The 17,385-nt window shown below is 42.0% G+C and overlaps 1 protein-coding gene across 1 annotated transcript in view; it reads left to right on the top strand.

The window, feature by feature from the left end:
* Positions 1 to 586: 586 nt before the first annotated feature.
* Pdp1 (PAR-domain protein 1) overlaps positions 587 to 17,385 on the top strand; it is a 53,076-nt gene continuing 36,277 nt past the window's right edge. The window contains 3 exon segments of the mRNA XM_066744226.1: positions 587 to 745; positions 747 to 1,032; positions 4,195 to 4,224. Coding sequence (XP_066600323.1) covers positions 671 to 745; positions 747 to 1,032; positions 4,195 to 4,224 — 391 coding nt within the window. The 5' untranslated portion in view covers positions 587 to 670.

The raw sequence follows: 17,385 nt of genomic DNA on the forward strand, positions 1-17,385 counted from the left end.
TCTTGTGCATTAAAAAAATTCAAATTTATTAAAAATTAGATTCTCTCGTTATTCAGTGTTAACTTGAGAAAATTCTAGCTAACGTTTTACTTTTCGCTTAGCTTATATTAATCTGGGTTGTAAGACGAAATGAAAATATCTCAAGTGTAAATTTCAACGATTCAAGATTAAACTCAAACGCAGGTATTTGCGAAAAATTTATTGCCTTTAAGAAAATATCGTATATCCATTGAAAGCAATCTGGAAAACTATTGAGAGTAGCAAAATCAACCTTCCTTTATATCCCGGCAGCTGGAAATTTGTCACATCCAACTCCAAAGGTTTCCTCGACTAACGAGCCTACCGATTTGCGAGCGAAATACATTCGCGAGTGATATAGTGGGAAGTTTGATCGGAAATGTAAAAAAGTGTGAGAGAGCTGCGCTCGAGTGTGGAACGGTGAATATAGGCTGATACTTTTAGCGAATAAGAGGATATTTCTTAGAAGACGCGTTGTGCGAGAGGGAGTTGATTTTGGAGATAAAAAATCGAAGGAGAGGAGGGGTGTAAATGGGGTGATAAGGTGGGAGGAGTGAGTAGAGAGGGAAATAGAGGATTCGTGGAGGTCGAAGGGAAGATTTTTGAGAATCTGGAGGGAAGGACAAAGACGGATCCACGGTGGTGGCCTCGCATGGGTAGCGAGGAGGGGGAGGGGATGTCAGGTGTGGAGGCAGCCACCTCCTGGCAACAGTATTACACCTGGTGTCCCCCCGTACGGCCACCCCCACTCCTACCACCATCATCACAATACTCACCAGTACCAGCAGGGACACCAATACCAGCAACAACCACCGGCTCCACCGGCCCCACCGGCCCCACCGCCCTCGGCGTCCTCCGGAAACTCCAACGCCAACCACTACGCCACCCCCACCTCCCAGCAGCATCAAATGCAGTTGCAGCCCGCCCAACAACCCTCGTTGCACCAACAGCAGCAATTCCACTCCCTCAGGACTCAACCACCACCCCGCAGACTGGCTCCTTACGATGCTTCAGGTACTTCCGCCTCCACCCCCTGCACCCTCTCCACGCTTCAATATAACACAGCAATCCTCCTTCTTCCAACCTCAAAAAACTCCAAGATTATTACTTACGATATCACGGTAGGCCATATACAAGTAAAAGTCGAATTTTCTCGTCGATATGCAACAATTTGACTTATCTGTCTGATAAGATAAACGCCCTGCGACCTACTTTCCCATTCGCTCGCTCTTCTCTCCGATATTCGTCCACTATATTTGCATTCGATCGTCTCTTTGGTGTATATATATATATATATATTTAACGGATCATGTGTGTGTGTGCGTGTGTGCAGAGGATAAAAAAGGACAGAGAATTATATAGCTATATAGATATCCCGGTTAGTTACGCAAATGGACGATCGTCACGCGACGTCAATCACCAAATGCTTCCTGAGATCCTTCGGACAGGATTAATACAAGAATTGTCCTGTGATTATAATGCCTCTCTATACCCTCGAGAGAATCATCATTCTCCTCTCCGTATAAATAAGAGCAATGAAAAATAAATCGTTCGGTCACGATAATCAATTTAATCTAACCATCAGAAAAAATGAACTTTATTCACGATCCCCCATTGAAACAATCGTTTTTACCAGATTAAATTGTGCATGTATATCTTTGTGCATGTATATAATTTTGGCCTGTGCAGAGACTTTATGGCGATATCGAAAAGGTTTTCTCGGGAATTTAGTTGCAGAGCTTTCAGCTCGCGCTTTTCCAAATCGAAGCAACAGATTTCATGTATAATTCATCGTGGCAGTCGCGTGGTACGTGTTTTGCACAAGACGCGACAGGGTGGACTCGTCTCTTCTTCGACGACATGCACGCGACCAGTTACGCAACGCGAGCCTCTTTGGAAAAATTGCATCCGCTACTCTAATACGTCGTTCACTATAATTCCCTTCATCCAATTTCCCAAATCTCACAGTCCTCTCTCTCTCTCTCTCTCTCTCTCTCTCTCTCTCTCTATACATTACATATACACACCCACAAATATCAAAGAATTCCTTTGGAAAATTTAATTATCTCATCCCATCAGTGTCACAGGGACGATTACCACAATAATCTTTGGTCACCGATGGAAAATTGAGGAAAACTATCAATTTTCAGCAAAGAATTCTATCCCAAAGCCCGTAATCCGTATAATCATCCTGTATCTTTGTCTCAGCAACGTTCCGGAGAAAGACGCATTAGCGGATGACCGAGGCTGTATATGCGCATAAATTTCACATTCCATCGGAATGGAGTTTGCTCAGGGTGCGAATAGATTCCCTGCGGATATTCGGGATAAATTGTCTCGGACAGCGTTATTTTCCGTCCGATGGAAACTCGAGACGAGGTCCGAGCGCGCGAGAATAAACAAAGGCGTCCATCATTTTTCAGTGGCGTCCCTACAAGACAATCGTATCTAATCGTCGAAAGCTCTCTTCGTCCTCTCGCTCCTTCCAATCGAGGCTTTTCTTGGAACATGTATATATATATATATATATATGTATAATACGTCATAACGAAATGATTCAGCCGTTGTAAAAAGAGTGGCAGAGGTATCGCTTGGGAAAAACATCGAGACATATTCTTGGATATAGTTTAGGATAATTAACCGGTAGCATTGAGGGAGATAAAAAATCTGGGGAAAAAAGGACGTCATAAAAGTGATTGTAAAACGTGTCACGATGGAGAAGAAGAAACGCGAGTGGCGGAGAGGTGGGGGCGGTTGCGCGAGGGGATAGGGGTACATCCTGTGCCGCTGCTTAGAAATAAACAAGCGCGTTATCCTGGCATTATCCTCGGCAGCGAGATGGAACGCCTCCGACCACTTTGTCCTTGATGGAAACGCGCGGAGGATTCTAGCCTGATCCCGCAATGCGCAAAACAGTTTTCCATTCGAGCGAAACGCTTTATTTCCCGATATACCTGCAAAGCTGCTCTCAACTTTTTTTCTTTTCACTATAACGCCATTAATTTATATCGCCGAATGACGCAAGAGTGTCGAAAGTTAAAAAAATAGACAGTTATAAAAACTGTCTACGTAAATTAAATACTGCTCTTTTTCAAATTTTCTCTCGAAAATTATTCCAACTTATTTGCCGTAGGTTGGATTGCAGGCACATTTCAGTTGTATGTCCAAGATGATGGTTGTGTTGAATGCGCGAGTAGCCGCTATGATAAATAATTATATGTATGTATTCTTTTGGCGATTAAAAATAATTCGTCAATTATTTCTACCTCAATGTTTTCTTTCTCTCGAATTATTTGCGAGTATCGCAATAGAGTCTGACCGTACTCTGGGACGCTTCTTTGGAGAACACACGCAGACTCCCACTTGTGCTTTGTATACGCGCTAAGCCGAAGTATTTTCTGCGATGACCTCTGACCCCGGGCCCGGCCCAAGCGAGCCCACGCATCGACGAGATCGACCCACAGCTGAGCCAGAAATTTCACTAGAAATTTTACCTGCTTTTCTTTTTCCCTCCAAACGAATCAACCGAATATGCATATATGTAAGTTGCGGAGAAAGGTTGTCGAAAATTAGTGTTGAGAGATAAAGCTAGGTATATGTACTGCGTATAAGCATCGCGTAGCTCACGTGGTTAGAGATTTATTTATGAGAGCGCCAGAACGTTTATTGCTGTTAGCGAGCGTTAAATATCAAGTATGCTTATGCGCCAACATTCGCCAGCTGTATTTCGAGTTGACATTAATCAAATTGAGACACTGGTCGATTCTATTACTAGATATTTAACTGCTTATATATATATATATATATATATATAAATGTAGTGTATTATTTATCTTTAATTACATATATATATATATATATATATATATATATATGTGTGTGATGATATACGATTGACGAGTGAAAGAAGAAAGAACGGATAATGCTGGTATATAAATGAACTTTTATCAGAGCAAAGAGATCGGTTGATATTTGATAAAAAAAAAAGAAAATTAAATAGTTATAATACCGCTGTACTAACTGGTCACTGCTCTATTTGTCTCATTATCTATCTTTTATCTCTCCCTCTCCTTCTCATCAATCCCTATTATATTCGACGTAGCGCGACTGATCAAGTCGATTTCTCTGATTTCACCCATGAAGATCACGAAATACTGTAAGTTGTATCGTTTTCAGGTGACCCCATGATAACGTCCTCTCTCAAGGGTAAGTGACCACCGGCCTTTCATTTCTTTTTTTTTTTGTTTTGCACCCAGCTCTATCTCCTAGCTCCCCCCCTCCCCCTTCCTCTTACAGGTATTACAATTTTTCTCTTAACCAACTCTCTCGAGGACACTATAATCCCTCTCTCCAACGACCATGGGACGATCTCTTGCATGCTACGTATTTCGGTTTTAGAGTTTTATTCCTCTACATGTAAATACACTCTTATATTTTTTATATATTACACCTTTTTCCAATTGAATTGGTTTGATAACCCAAGCTTCCTTATCTCAGTATACCACCTATGTGATAGCGCGTATGTGTGTGCTATATCGACACGAAAGCTCGACGCTTTATTAATTATGCATTAAAGTTTAGACGACTAGGAAAGGAGATAAAATCCCGGAGTCTTTATTCTCAGTGGCCGGATGCTGATTTTCGTGGCGATACGATCTTGGACACTCGCTCAGCTGATATCACGATAGCCTTAGTTAGACCCAACTCGCACCTGTAATAGCACAGATCTCTGATTAATGCAACAAATTCAAGCAGCTAATTATACACCTTTAATTTTATTATAATAGCAAAGCTTCGATTTATAATTATCATATAGCGATGCATACAGGATAGAGCTATAGAATTATTCATTAGTTAGAAGCACGATTATTTAAGAGTATCACATCGATCGTGTCGATCGTTTGCATAGTTGCGGTTAATCCCGTCTAGCTTCCACGTAGCTTTCAATATTCCACGATAATCCAACGCGATAATATTTTTAGATCCCATCTTAGATTCATCGTCTCTTATTACTTTTTTTCTACGCCAAAATCGACTCGACATTTTCCAGCAAATTTATTCCAGATTTTCCAGTTTTCATTAATAACTTTCCGACGAGTTTCCATCGTAAGACCGACCAATCAGCATTTTAATGAAGGAAACACTGCACGCTCGCTTCATGGGGATAAAACGATAGTGAGAATAGTCGCGATTGAGATAAGTGTAAAACGTTTAGAATTTTTCACACTTCCCTTCTTCGATTCTTTATATGCTATTCTATTCTGGACTCTGCGTACCAATTGATTCGTGCCGAAGAACGGGCAACGTTATTAGGTAACGTTGCCATTAATGCCGTACGTGCGTTTTCATCGTTCATTTTTTAATTACCGAGTTATTAATTAAGGATAGTCTCGTGCATCACTGAACAAATCTGTAATTAGCCATTTATCAAATTAATGGAGGTAAACTTGACGACGCTTTCTAAATCCAAACGGAGGATATTTTTCGAAAAAAGAAATAAATCCCTCCAAACAAAAAAAGAAAAAGAAACAAAGAAACGCAAAGCTGCGTCCTAAGATTTTATTTTTAAATCCAACGAGTCAAAAGTCACGCATGTTAGACATTGGCATTAATTCTGGAAATCAATTGACTTTCATTCACGAAATAACTTAAGTTCCTGCATGCAAGATATGGAAAGTTATTATCGTATAGTCTGTAGATTTAGCGATAAATTTCACATATAAAATAATCATAATCGAATAAGTGTGATTACAAGGTAAGTGATGCGTTGCATGGCACACGAGAAAGGTTATAAAAAATTAAATGAAACGAAAGAAAATTTTCACTCTTATCGTCAAACAAATACTGAAGAATTTCTTAAATCGTGTAAAAATATGGTTGGAAATTGGTGATTTAGGTACTCGTTAACTCGTTAAAGGTAAGTGAAGGACTGGTGAATGGGAAGGCAACAGTGTGTGGCTAATGCATGTGTTTTTCGGGACAGATACGTTGGTATTGTCGTAATTACCGAGTTTACAAAGGCTATTTCGCGTTGACACGATTAGTATTTGTGCCAAGTGTACGAGTCGACATGTCGAGCGAGTCATAGTCGGTGTAACCACCCACCTACACACACACGCGCGTGTAATATACAGAGTGAGAAAGAGAGAGAGAGAGAGAGAGAGAGAGAGAGAGAGAGAGGTGTGGGTGTAGAAACGCGCGTGGAACAACAAGAGAAACACGCACGGAGAGATGGTGGATGTGCGATATTTTCCGCGGGGAACGCGGGACTGGTGAACGCTCCGCGTCCTTGTGACGTCACGTCCTGTCGTGTCTTCATACCTGCTCACGTTACGATAACCACCGGAGAGTACAGCCGCGCGAACGGCTCGTCGCGAGCCAAAGCTTCTATATATTATTATTATGTGTCGATTCGTTGCGAGGATAAAGAAAAAACGATTAGCCGCTTCGTCGTGGAGATTATTATTATTATTCATAATTAGGCACGAGTGTAAAGAATAGGAGAGTCTCGCTGGGAATCTGGGTAAATTTTATTGCCAGGGAGAGGGAGGGGGGGGGGGGTGAGATTTTTACCTACTGAAAGTATCTGGTTGTATAGGATTTTATCGAGTTGCGGCTGTGCTGGGCGTCATGGAAGGATAAACCCGTGCGGTTGACAAGGCGAGTCTCAAGTTTCGCGTGGCTCGATGAGACGCAACGTGGAGGGGGGCAAAGGGGGCTCCACACTGTGGCTTGTCTTGTCATGTGCTGCGCCAGGGGACACGGGAAAACTGCGCAAAACTCGAGTCTCGTAAAAGCTTATTAAAAGCCCCACCCCCCTCCCCTCCTTCCCCAACAACTTACATATACTATCTTGTCATGCCTGAACCGTCCGTTTTTTAGCTGCCAAAGACCTCGAGAGATTAACACGATGAATAAATAATATATCACTAATCCTAACTTTATTTTAATAGAAGCATTATGTTTGATCGTTGGAGTCGCACGTAACACGCGTTTTATGATAGAAATTTATTAGAGAGAGAATCAACGATGAGTTTATGGGATTATTAGTTTAACATACAGGAATAATAAGTGAATATAATATAACAGTAATTTTGATTTTGTCTTTGAAAGAAAAACTACATTCGATTGTAGGATCGTTCCTCGATCGTATTTATTTAATGTTGGAAGAATCGACGATGATGAAGTTATAGATTATGTGGCTCATATGGGACTATGATGGTGAAATATCTTTGGCAAGGTTGTGCCTTGTCGGTAGCAGCCGAGGCTTCGCAAACATTTCAGTCCTGGAACGTCGGTAACAATGGCTCGGGGGGCAAACAACAGGGTTTTTGTCCGGCTCTTTCGTACAGGGACCTGTTTTAATCGTGTAACCGACAGCAGTCAGACATCCCTCTCCCCTACTTATTAGTCTGGCCAATCTGCGAGTCAACAATAGTCTAGTCACGTCTGCTCGAGCGTGTGATTAAAAGGGAAGAAATTCGTTCAGCCAGATATATTACGAAATCATATTTATCCGCGAAACAATTGAGCGAAATTTTATCCTCCCTTTTATATCCACACGTATCATCCTTTCAGAACTCGTTACGTAAATATTTCAAGCTCCTCGCGGGGTTGTGTACCTAAATTCTCTTTAAGAATCTAATTATTCGAGATCTCTCCCTCTCTCTCTCTCTCTCTTTCTCCCTCTCATTTGGACAGTGCTGAATTTATGGTACGTCCTTTGTTCCTCGGTGCGAGTCTCTTTAGCGATAGTGACCTTTGACCTCAGCCTGACGAAAAGAGATTTAAGTCTCCCGCTTTATCTCTATCCATTCTCGCCTCTGCAATCCCACAGACCTTGCACCTCTTCCACGCGCAATAAAATACATTTATAGTACACGTTCGTGCACTCAGATTAGGGCTACCTGAAAGTGATAAGAGAAATTGCAGGGTTGCATTATAGTAGTGTTAAAAGCGTCTCCGCTGCAACCTCACCATCTATTAAAACTCTTTTCAATTTATTCAGCCGACTCGTCAATTTCATTCTCCTTAAACTAATAAATAACGACAACTCCTACCCCTCCCCCCTCCCCCCTCCTACTCCTTACCATCCTTCAAGATATCTGGCTATTTATTGTTAGTGATAAATTAGTGAAAAGTAAAAGCGGATGTTTACGAGAGAGCGAGAGAGAGAAAGTCAGCGTAAATGTTTTTGGATGTAACTAAATTAATGAAACTTTAGGCTCTTTAATGGGCCTTATAAATTTTGTCCCACCGTATAGTACCGTGAGAAATACTGCGAGGTAATTAGTCGTGATTGTAAATTAGGAAAAATTTTAAGGGAAATAGAAGTTTAGAGAACGTCTGCTCGAGTTCAGTTATAAAGACTGACGTAAAAAATAGATTATTGATTTTGAAATTCGTTTTTAATCGATCAGTACCATTTTTACAGAAAATTTCTTAAATTCGTGTAAATCTCAAATTTGTGTATTTCTCGTCTGAATGAGAAATACGGCGGGGAAAAAATTGTAAATTGAAAAAAAAGTTTGTGGAAACAGCTAGTCTGGAGAAAATCTATCGAGTTTCAGTTACGAGGATGACCCTGATACAAGGGAATCAATGATCTATATTCAAACTCGTTTTATCGGTTAATCGATCAGTTAGTCTTTACACAAATTTCTTACGCTCCTATACAAAATTCTAATTTGCTTCTCTCGTCTCACCAAAAATTGACCGAAGATTTATATATTTCTATATATTAATTCCTACACAGCACATTACAGAATTTCACTTTTTACCGGTTTTCGAGGTTTCTCCAAACCACGCATCCAAACCTATATACGAGCCGCTAGCATAATAAACAAACTACGTACTACATAACTCGACGGAAGCAATGTCGAATATCGCTGGACTTTTGACAAGTATATTTCAGAGTTTGGTTAAAAAAGCAATTGAAGTGTATTGAATCAGTCTCGTAAAGTTTAATGACCCGCCGTCAAATATGCAAATTAAGTTTAATAAGCAAGCGTGCTGCCGTTTAAATGCCGAAAAATTACATAACCCGGATGCGATGGTGTTAATTATGCAATCTTTGATCACGCGTCGTGCACTTCTTGTACACACACACACACACACACACATATCTGTAATCCAAAACTCTAGTTTGTAACCCACGTGAGAACGAGCCACGAAACTCGACAACGTTCTCCAAACGTTTGCCTCAAAGAGTCTTCGCTAATTAAAAGAACAGAGAACTAGTTTCGCACAAATTAAATAACAAATAGAACAAATAAAATCCGATATAAATTTGCAGAAGAAGAAACGAGTTTGTGCGAAAAGATGAGAATTTTCGTGCACATAATAATAAATAAGAGAATATCCGACGTAAATAGGAAAGTTTGCAGTGTTTGGCACGAGGCGCGACGTCAGCTTGTAATTACGTTGTTTACGATCGCATTGCAATGAAATTCGGCGAGTTTGCGATTCTTCAAAGGTGAGCTCGGCCCTTTTGATCGAGCTGAGCAATTAACAGCTGACGGACAGATGTTGGCAGCGAGCTGCGCCTGCCTCGCGCCGTTTACATAAAAACGACTCGTGTCTTCTCATCGCCAATGACACGATTCGTTTACATTTTGCTCGCTCGCTCGCTTTTCAGCTCTTCTATATCGTTCTGCAACGTACGCGAAGCTCTTGAACGATGATGGAGATCTCTGGTACACCACACAGGGGGCGATTCAATAATTACCGGATCCCGTAAAGCGATGAAGCTATAGCTCGATAAATCACGACCCATTAATTATTTCTCTATAATCAAATCGCTCGTACAAAAAAATAACTCACACTTATTCATTTACGCGCAGTTACTGTATACGTGAAACACGCTCGATTTCTAAAGTCGTTGATCTAATTTCTTTTCCACCTCGTTTCCGCGTTTGTATCATATTGATAATATACATATATATATATATATATATGTAGGTAATACAACGATATAAATTTGGTATTTTTATTTTAACTCGAAGCAAAACGCGCGGCGTTAATCGATGTATTTATAAGCGATAATTTTCAGTTGCGATTTAAGGCGTTGTAATGGATCAGGCTTGACTTTCTATCGTACAATAAACATGTGTGTATGTATATTATATATATGTGAATTCAATTAAAGTAGCTGGGACGTGGATTATGCGTGGAAGTTGAGGTTTTTTTTTTCGAGGCTTTTACGTATTTTTGTCATTTAATTATCATGCAGGAAAATCGATCATACGCAATTTACTTTTACTAGTTTTGTACGTGCTCTTCCTACTCTAATTTCACTCTGAATGCAATTTTGCGATTTAACATAGGTGCTTTATAATGGTAGCTGTTGTATGTGTAAAGTTTTGATAGCTAAAAATGTGCCCGGAAGTCGATACCCATCGATTTCCAACACGTGTCCGCTTACGTTGGATTATCTTGAGGAAGTATTAGCGAGACCCGAACTCTTAGAGGTAGTGGAGACTCTCTTTCTGTTCCCACATCACTCTGGGTTACGGCAAATCGAAGCTCGATAACCTCTGAGTGCTTGGACTTGAACAGTTTTGGAAGAATCGAATTTTTAAGAATAATTTTTTTATTAAATTTTTTTAACCCAGGCCACACGAACGTACAATTTTACTTATCTTTTTTACTCGGAAAGGCGTTTTGTTGTAACGAGAATCGTTGAAGTATTATTATAATTGTTGTTAAACAGAGAAATACACAGCTGAGTTTTCGACATTAAAGAATCGTGGAGAGTGTAATAATGCAGGATGCTATGGCTGCAGAAAGAGGAGGAAGAAAATTTGGAGAGAAACGGAGGAAAAGATAGTGACGAAGTATATATCGAAGCTTCTTACGGCTTGAGTCGAAATGGTTCTTGTGGCTCGACGAGTAAAGAGTCACGGGGACCTTACGAAAAAGCGGAGATGGCGTGCCGAGATTTGGCAAGATCGGCTCGCATTGGGCAAGAACCGGTCGTTCCAGCGGGACCGGGACCAGACGTGAAAACGACAACTTTCGGCGGCGCACTTTCTCCGGCCAAGAGAAATGCTCCCCCCTTCTCAGTTAGCCACACGGCCCTCGACCTCCTTTTTTCGCGGGAACCACAGAAAAAATTGAAGAACACTCCAATAGCCACTTATTATTCCCATCCCCCTCCGACCAATCAAACCATATCCCTTTCCCCACTCGAGAAACTACTGAAAATTCTGCTTTTCCCATCAACGTATAAAAACTAATCTTTCCTTCCCATTTAATGACTCCGCATTTCCACTCGAACAAATGTATATGCGATAAATTGCTTAATTAAATTTTCACTCGTAACCGAAGGCAAATGGTGATTAATTTTCCTATAATCAAAGATCCATAAAACATCTACATTCGTGATTAATTCCTTATAGGCGAGAGAATCGAAGGGTATATGGTACCTGAAATTCTGCGTGTTTAATTTTTAACGAAAGAAGGGAACGAAGAAGCGACAGGTTGCTAGGAATTCCTAAAAATTACTCACTTGGACTTTGGCCTAATGATAATTCTCAGCAGTCTTTTCAAGTTTATCTGAAAAAAGCTACGAGTATATACCCGTATTGACAGGTTCTTCCTTCGATCAGTGGGTAAATTGATGAAAAGAGTGGAAGCTTATCGGGGGATGAAAGAAACGGACGCTGAAAAAGTGTAGAAATGTAAGAGAATCGATACAGTATATATATTTTACTATAGATATATAGGAGAGCGTGGTCGTGACGAGGGCGGAAGAAGAAAGTGGTCGCGGAAGACGTATAGGTAGTAGGCGGTTTGCAAGAAAAGTAGGAGACGTAGAGAAGGAAGGGAAAAGAAGAGAAAGGAATGCTTTCGTGACTCGCGTTGTCGACGACGACGGTTTCCGCGTTCGCAGCGGGCCGAAGGACCGGTTTCGGTGATTCAGGGCCCTCTCCTCTCCTCCAGAGAGAGTTATCTCCGTCCGCTTCCCAATCCTCAACCCTCATCCTTCTTTATTATTATTTTTTTTCAACATTATCTCTTCCTCAGCCTCTCTCACCTTTCTTCCACTTCCCTTCTTTTGCCTCGTGCATCATCATTACGCTTCTTCATCCCCTTTTTATTACAAATTTTCGTGCCACTCTTGTAAATCATTACAGCCCTCCATTAAATTACCTTGAACCAAATTAAAAGCTTATCATATAGAAAAACTTGAGACAATCATTTTGAATCGCGATAAAAACTATAGCGTCACTCTTTACAATCCAAGAGATATTATACGAAGGTTAAAATGTTCACAAGGAGCTATCGGGAACCAGGACGAGCTATGCCCTGGCTGAATTCTAATAAAGGATCGACTGGTACCCGAGGTCAGCAGGTTCTTCGCGAAGATTTTTCTGTTTGGCTTTCTAAACGTCTGGCACACAAGTTAGGCTTTCGTGTTCCAGTTTCTATCGGAACTCTTCAAAGACAAGATTTTCGTGCGAAACCGCCAGACAGGAAATGGGTCACTGCTCGCTCGTAATATAAGCAGCCTCGTGCTGAAATTAAATCACGTATAACGAGGAAATGGAATCTCGCTTAAAAGTATGTAACATGCAGAGGCTCCTCCTTTTATCCTTTTCCTTTAGGATCGTCCCCATTGTTGCGTGTACGAAGAAATTATCAAAGAGATTATTTGTTAAATACGCGCGCGCGCGCGCGCAGGAGGTTTTTGTTTGCGGAAAGGCAAAGGCTCGATTGGTCGCAGTGGGGCGAATTCATTGGTATTACGCTCCGTCGTAATAACGGCGCTGGCAATTACATCAACGGTAAACAAGACGAGTGCTTGTGTGAGTTGGTGCGTGTGGTGCGCGCGCGCTCTCGATCGCGCATTTATTTCTCAGACCTTCTTCCTGGCTATGACTCGATCCCCACTCTCTCTTCTAGTAGTACAGAGAGCATTTCACCACTTTCGATTTTACCGGAGAACCAGCGTCACCGCTAATTTCACGTATCGCTCGTTCGACCACGCACCAGGAAGTAGGTCGCTCCGTCGGAACCAGGACACGCGCTTGCTTTCTTACCACTCGTTATTCTACTCCGAACAGTCTCCGCTGGCCTGTCCATCTCTCGGCCACCGCAGTTATCCTCTCTCTTCCTCAAGGACGCTCCAAATTTCAACCTATTTCTTTCTTTGTCTCCTATATACTTTTTATCCTGCCACTTTTTCTCCCGTTTATTCGTAGTTCGTTTGGTCTTTTTATTAAGAATCTTTCCTTCAAATTTTCCCTCGAATTTTCAACTTTCCACTATTTTTCTTTAACCTTGCATAAATATTTCATTCCAAAGCTGTCTCGACGATCGGTCATCGCAGTTATCCTGTCTGTTTCTCAAGGACGCTCGAAATTTAAATGGCTTCCTTTCTTTTCTCGTTTATACTTCATATCCGTCTTGGTCCTGTTCCACAATTCAATTTTACTTGGTATTGGGAATCTTCCATTCGAATGTTTCAACTAGCAATTATCTTCTTTGCAAATACAATCGCAATCATCGCTGATCTACATCGAGCAATCTCCTTACCCTTCGATGGAGTAAAACTATTAAAAAATGATATTTCATTAACATAACTTATAAAAAAAAAAAACTAAGAAGCTTCAACTTTGAAACTGGAAAATTCTCTCAACTTCCTCGATCACGAATTTATTAAACGCACCGTGTACCGAAGAAAGTCAACTCTGCATCAAGAAGAGCCACGATTCCTGATTCACCGTTGAAAAATTGCGCTGAAAGAAATCAAAGAGAAAAGTGATAAAAAAAATGATGAAAAAATTTTCTTGAAGCCAAGTTCACCGAAATCTACCAAGGCGTTTATCGGTCGTCCGTTCTCCAGAACGAGGGTAGCAACCACACAGAGACCAGAAGAAGATTCGTTTGAAGTGCGCGTTTCCGTTTATCCATGCGTCTCGTACTCGTCCTTTCTCTTTCATCCGTACCAATAGCGAACGTTGCATCTTTGTTGCTTGCACAGCGAGTCTTTCTATTTATCTATCCATCGTGTGTATCAGCTCTCCCTCGACCCCCACCAGCCCCACTTCCTCGTCTCGGACCTTCGCCGACGGTTTATCAGTCTCCCCCTCCCCCCTCGCTCCTCGCTCACTCTCAGTATACATATAGTTTTCTCCGTCGAGGCTGGTACATACTACACCGCTGCCCCCACTCGGCGAGCTTTCGAGCGGGTGGGGAGACGACCAATCGCGCTTACGCTTCCGGCAGGCGTCGTCCAATCGGCGCTCGGCCGCCAGACGCCGCGGAGCGGAGCGCCTCCGCCGATTTTGACAGTCGCCGCACGACGACCGCCCGTGGCAGCTGCACGCGCGCGCACGCACGCTAGCCTCCTGCCCCATCCTGTGTTTTCATCCTCATTCGACAGGATACGCTTCGCCAACGAGCCCCCCAGTGTCCTTTCCACAGCGAACAGAGTAGCACGCGCCTTCCCTCTTGGTCCAACCTACCCCACCACCCCCCCTTAAACCTCCCTTCCGGACCCTTCGTTTCCCCACTTGGATATATCAATCTCCGAAACTCCGTCCAGTAGATAGTCAAAGTGCAACGAGGTACCGGTGAAAAGCCCCTTTTCCAAGAACCCGATTCATCGACCACGTGCTCCTCCTCACTCTTTACGCGACATCTCTTCTCAACTGTACTTTTCTAAAATCCTCGAGATTCTCTCGTGAAGAACCGGTGGCTGTGTGCGATAAACGTGTTTCCTTCAGTTTTATACACAGTAGGGGGGAGGGGGGAACTTTGTATTTTTCCGCGTGGGTGTTTACGCGGGTTAAGGTTGTTCTTCGAAGGCGCCGGAAGCCTCGGAGGACGAAGTGAGAGGAAGTTGGAATCACGTGACTTTGAGAATCGAACAGAAAGAGCGGGAGAGAGAGAGAGAGAGAGAGAGAGAGAGTGAAGTGAGATAAGAAAATTCGAACCGAGGTCAAGAAGCCTTTAAATGCCTTTTCGGCGAGCCTGACGAATGAGTTGCGCAATGGAGTACCAGCAATTGGCGCCTCCACCGCTCCCAGGGGTGCTGCACCAAGCACATCACCCCCAGCAAGCCCCACCTCCTCCTCAGCAACAGCACCAAGGTCCCAACAATGGTCCTCCGGGACACCAACACATCGCCGTTGTTTCCCCGGCGCACCAACAACAACAACAACAACAACCACCACCACCGTTGACCCCTGCGTCCCACGGTCATCAGGTCCACACACCCTTACCTCCGATCCACGATGACAGTACCAGCTCCAGGTGGACCCAGTACCAACACCTATGGAGACAGCACCACGTCTACATGAACGGTACACGCTATACCATTTTCGCCGCGCCGTTCAGTGGAAACGGACGTTACTCGTCGGACTTGACAGACTTTACGCTACCCCCCCCCCCCCATCTCCAAACCTCTCCCAGCAACCGAGAAGGAAATCCGTCTCGAAGGGGCGGATAATTTTAGGAGCTTTTTCTTCGCGAAGAGCAACGAGCCTGCCTTCGAGAACCTAGTTCTTCGTGACACTTGACGAGGTTTTATTTTAGTCAGCTATAATTGGATTCTTTTGAATAGAGTATGACGTTCGTCTCGCGTGGTAAAAAGGAAACACGAGGGATTCGGCGTTCAGTGCTAACAGACAAGTTGTGTCTTTCTAAAATTTCCAAGGACGACGGATGAAATAGGATATTTTTAGTCACGGAATTAAAAGGTTCTTCTTCTTTTTTTTACCATAATATCTCAAAGCACCACCCAAAGTGTCCTCTATTGAACGCGATCGGAGATTCGCGGCTTTCTCTCGGAGATGAATAGTCGTGCTTTGAATATGCTGCTAGAAGCGAATCGTTTCTTAGCTTGGCTCGACTTTGTGTTTCGGGTAGGCTGTCGTCCTTCGATGACATTAGCCTCCAAAATTCCTATAGAAAAAATCTCGCGTCAATGCTTCGTCACAAGTTTCACCTTCCATCTTCTTATCGGAGATTTAATTACGGTATTAATTTATTAATCTAGTCTTGTAGAAAAATTCTTTGTATTCTCTGATAATCCTACACGAGATACAAGAAATTTTTATAGACTCAGAGAAATATTGGACAATGTTAAACAAAAAGATGTACACGATAATCAAATCAAGGAATCCTTATGAACTGAGTAAATACCTGTTTGAAAATAGCGAATATCGATTAAATTAATCATCATTTATTCGAATCGCGAAAATCTAAAAATAGTTTAACAAGATAGCGATTGTTTCAGGAAGATAAAGAATAAATTTAGTGTTTAAATATGATGAAAATATTATCTTGTGATAATATCTCGTTAATTCTCTCCCTAGCTCCAACTTCGTCAAAATCCCCCATTTATTAACGCTAAACGTACCGAGGAATTTTTTGACACACACGTGTGTTTACATTTAAGAAGAGTCGTTAAACCAGTGAACGGTAGTTTTATCGTTAAACGATATAAATTACCCGGTAAACTGATTAAAACACTTTGGAAGGAGTACACGTATAAAAACGGAGAGACGCGAAACAGTAGAAAGTAGGATATTTCGATCAGACTGGAGCGGATCGAGTGGAAAAGGAAGGATATACGCGGACAGAAGGAAGAACGGTGCCGCAGTAGAACCGCCCACCTGTTGCTTACATCAGCCAGCCTACATTCGGCCCGTAACTACTGCCAGGCGATCTGCCTACGAGTTACGCGAGAAAGACTTTCCATTCCACGCATTCCGTTTACTCTCGGATATCGACAGTAATTTACAAAACTACGTTTCTTACTCAACTATTGATTAATTTCATATATGTATATAGCTATAGGAGGATTATGCAGTACTTTCCATTAAGCAAACGAGCACTTATCTCTCGCTTCGACAACAAAATATCCTTTCCCTGCATATATACATATATATATCTCTCTATAATAGTAGCTGCTGCACTATCGTACGAGAGTTTTCGTATTTATCGACGCGACGGATAATTGCTTTCAAAGAAGACTTGTACGCGGAAGATATTTCTTTCAAACTAGTAGTGCTGACTCATTTATCCAAGATGGACGACGTGATCTATGAGACTCTCTCTGTCTCTCTCTCTCTCTCTCTCTCTCTCTCTCTCTCTCTCTTTCTCTTTCTCTTTCTTTTTCTCTTTCTCTCTCCTATGCGATTGATTCTTCTGCAATCATTCGTTTAGCCTTATTTCACGATATTCAAAGGCTCGTTTGCGTAAATAGTCGAAATTGCTGTGTGATAAATGGCCTTTCAGTAATCAATAGATTTCGATATATATATATACAAATGCAAAGCTGCGCTGTTTCTCGGATGAGACGTTAGTTGGAGTGTGCGTGACGTATACATGTATGTGTATTTACTGCAGAATGTA

This window comes from Prorops nasuta, unplaced genomic scaffold, assembly GCF_024137725.1.
Source record: "Prorops nasuta isolate Cenicafe-Biocafe unplaced genomic scaffold, Cenicafe_Pnas_1.2 PNAS00038, whole genome shotgun sequence".
NCBI lineage: Eukaryota > Metazoa > Arthropoda > Insecta > Hymenoptera > Bethylidae > Prorops > Prorops nasuta.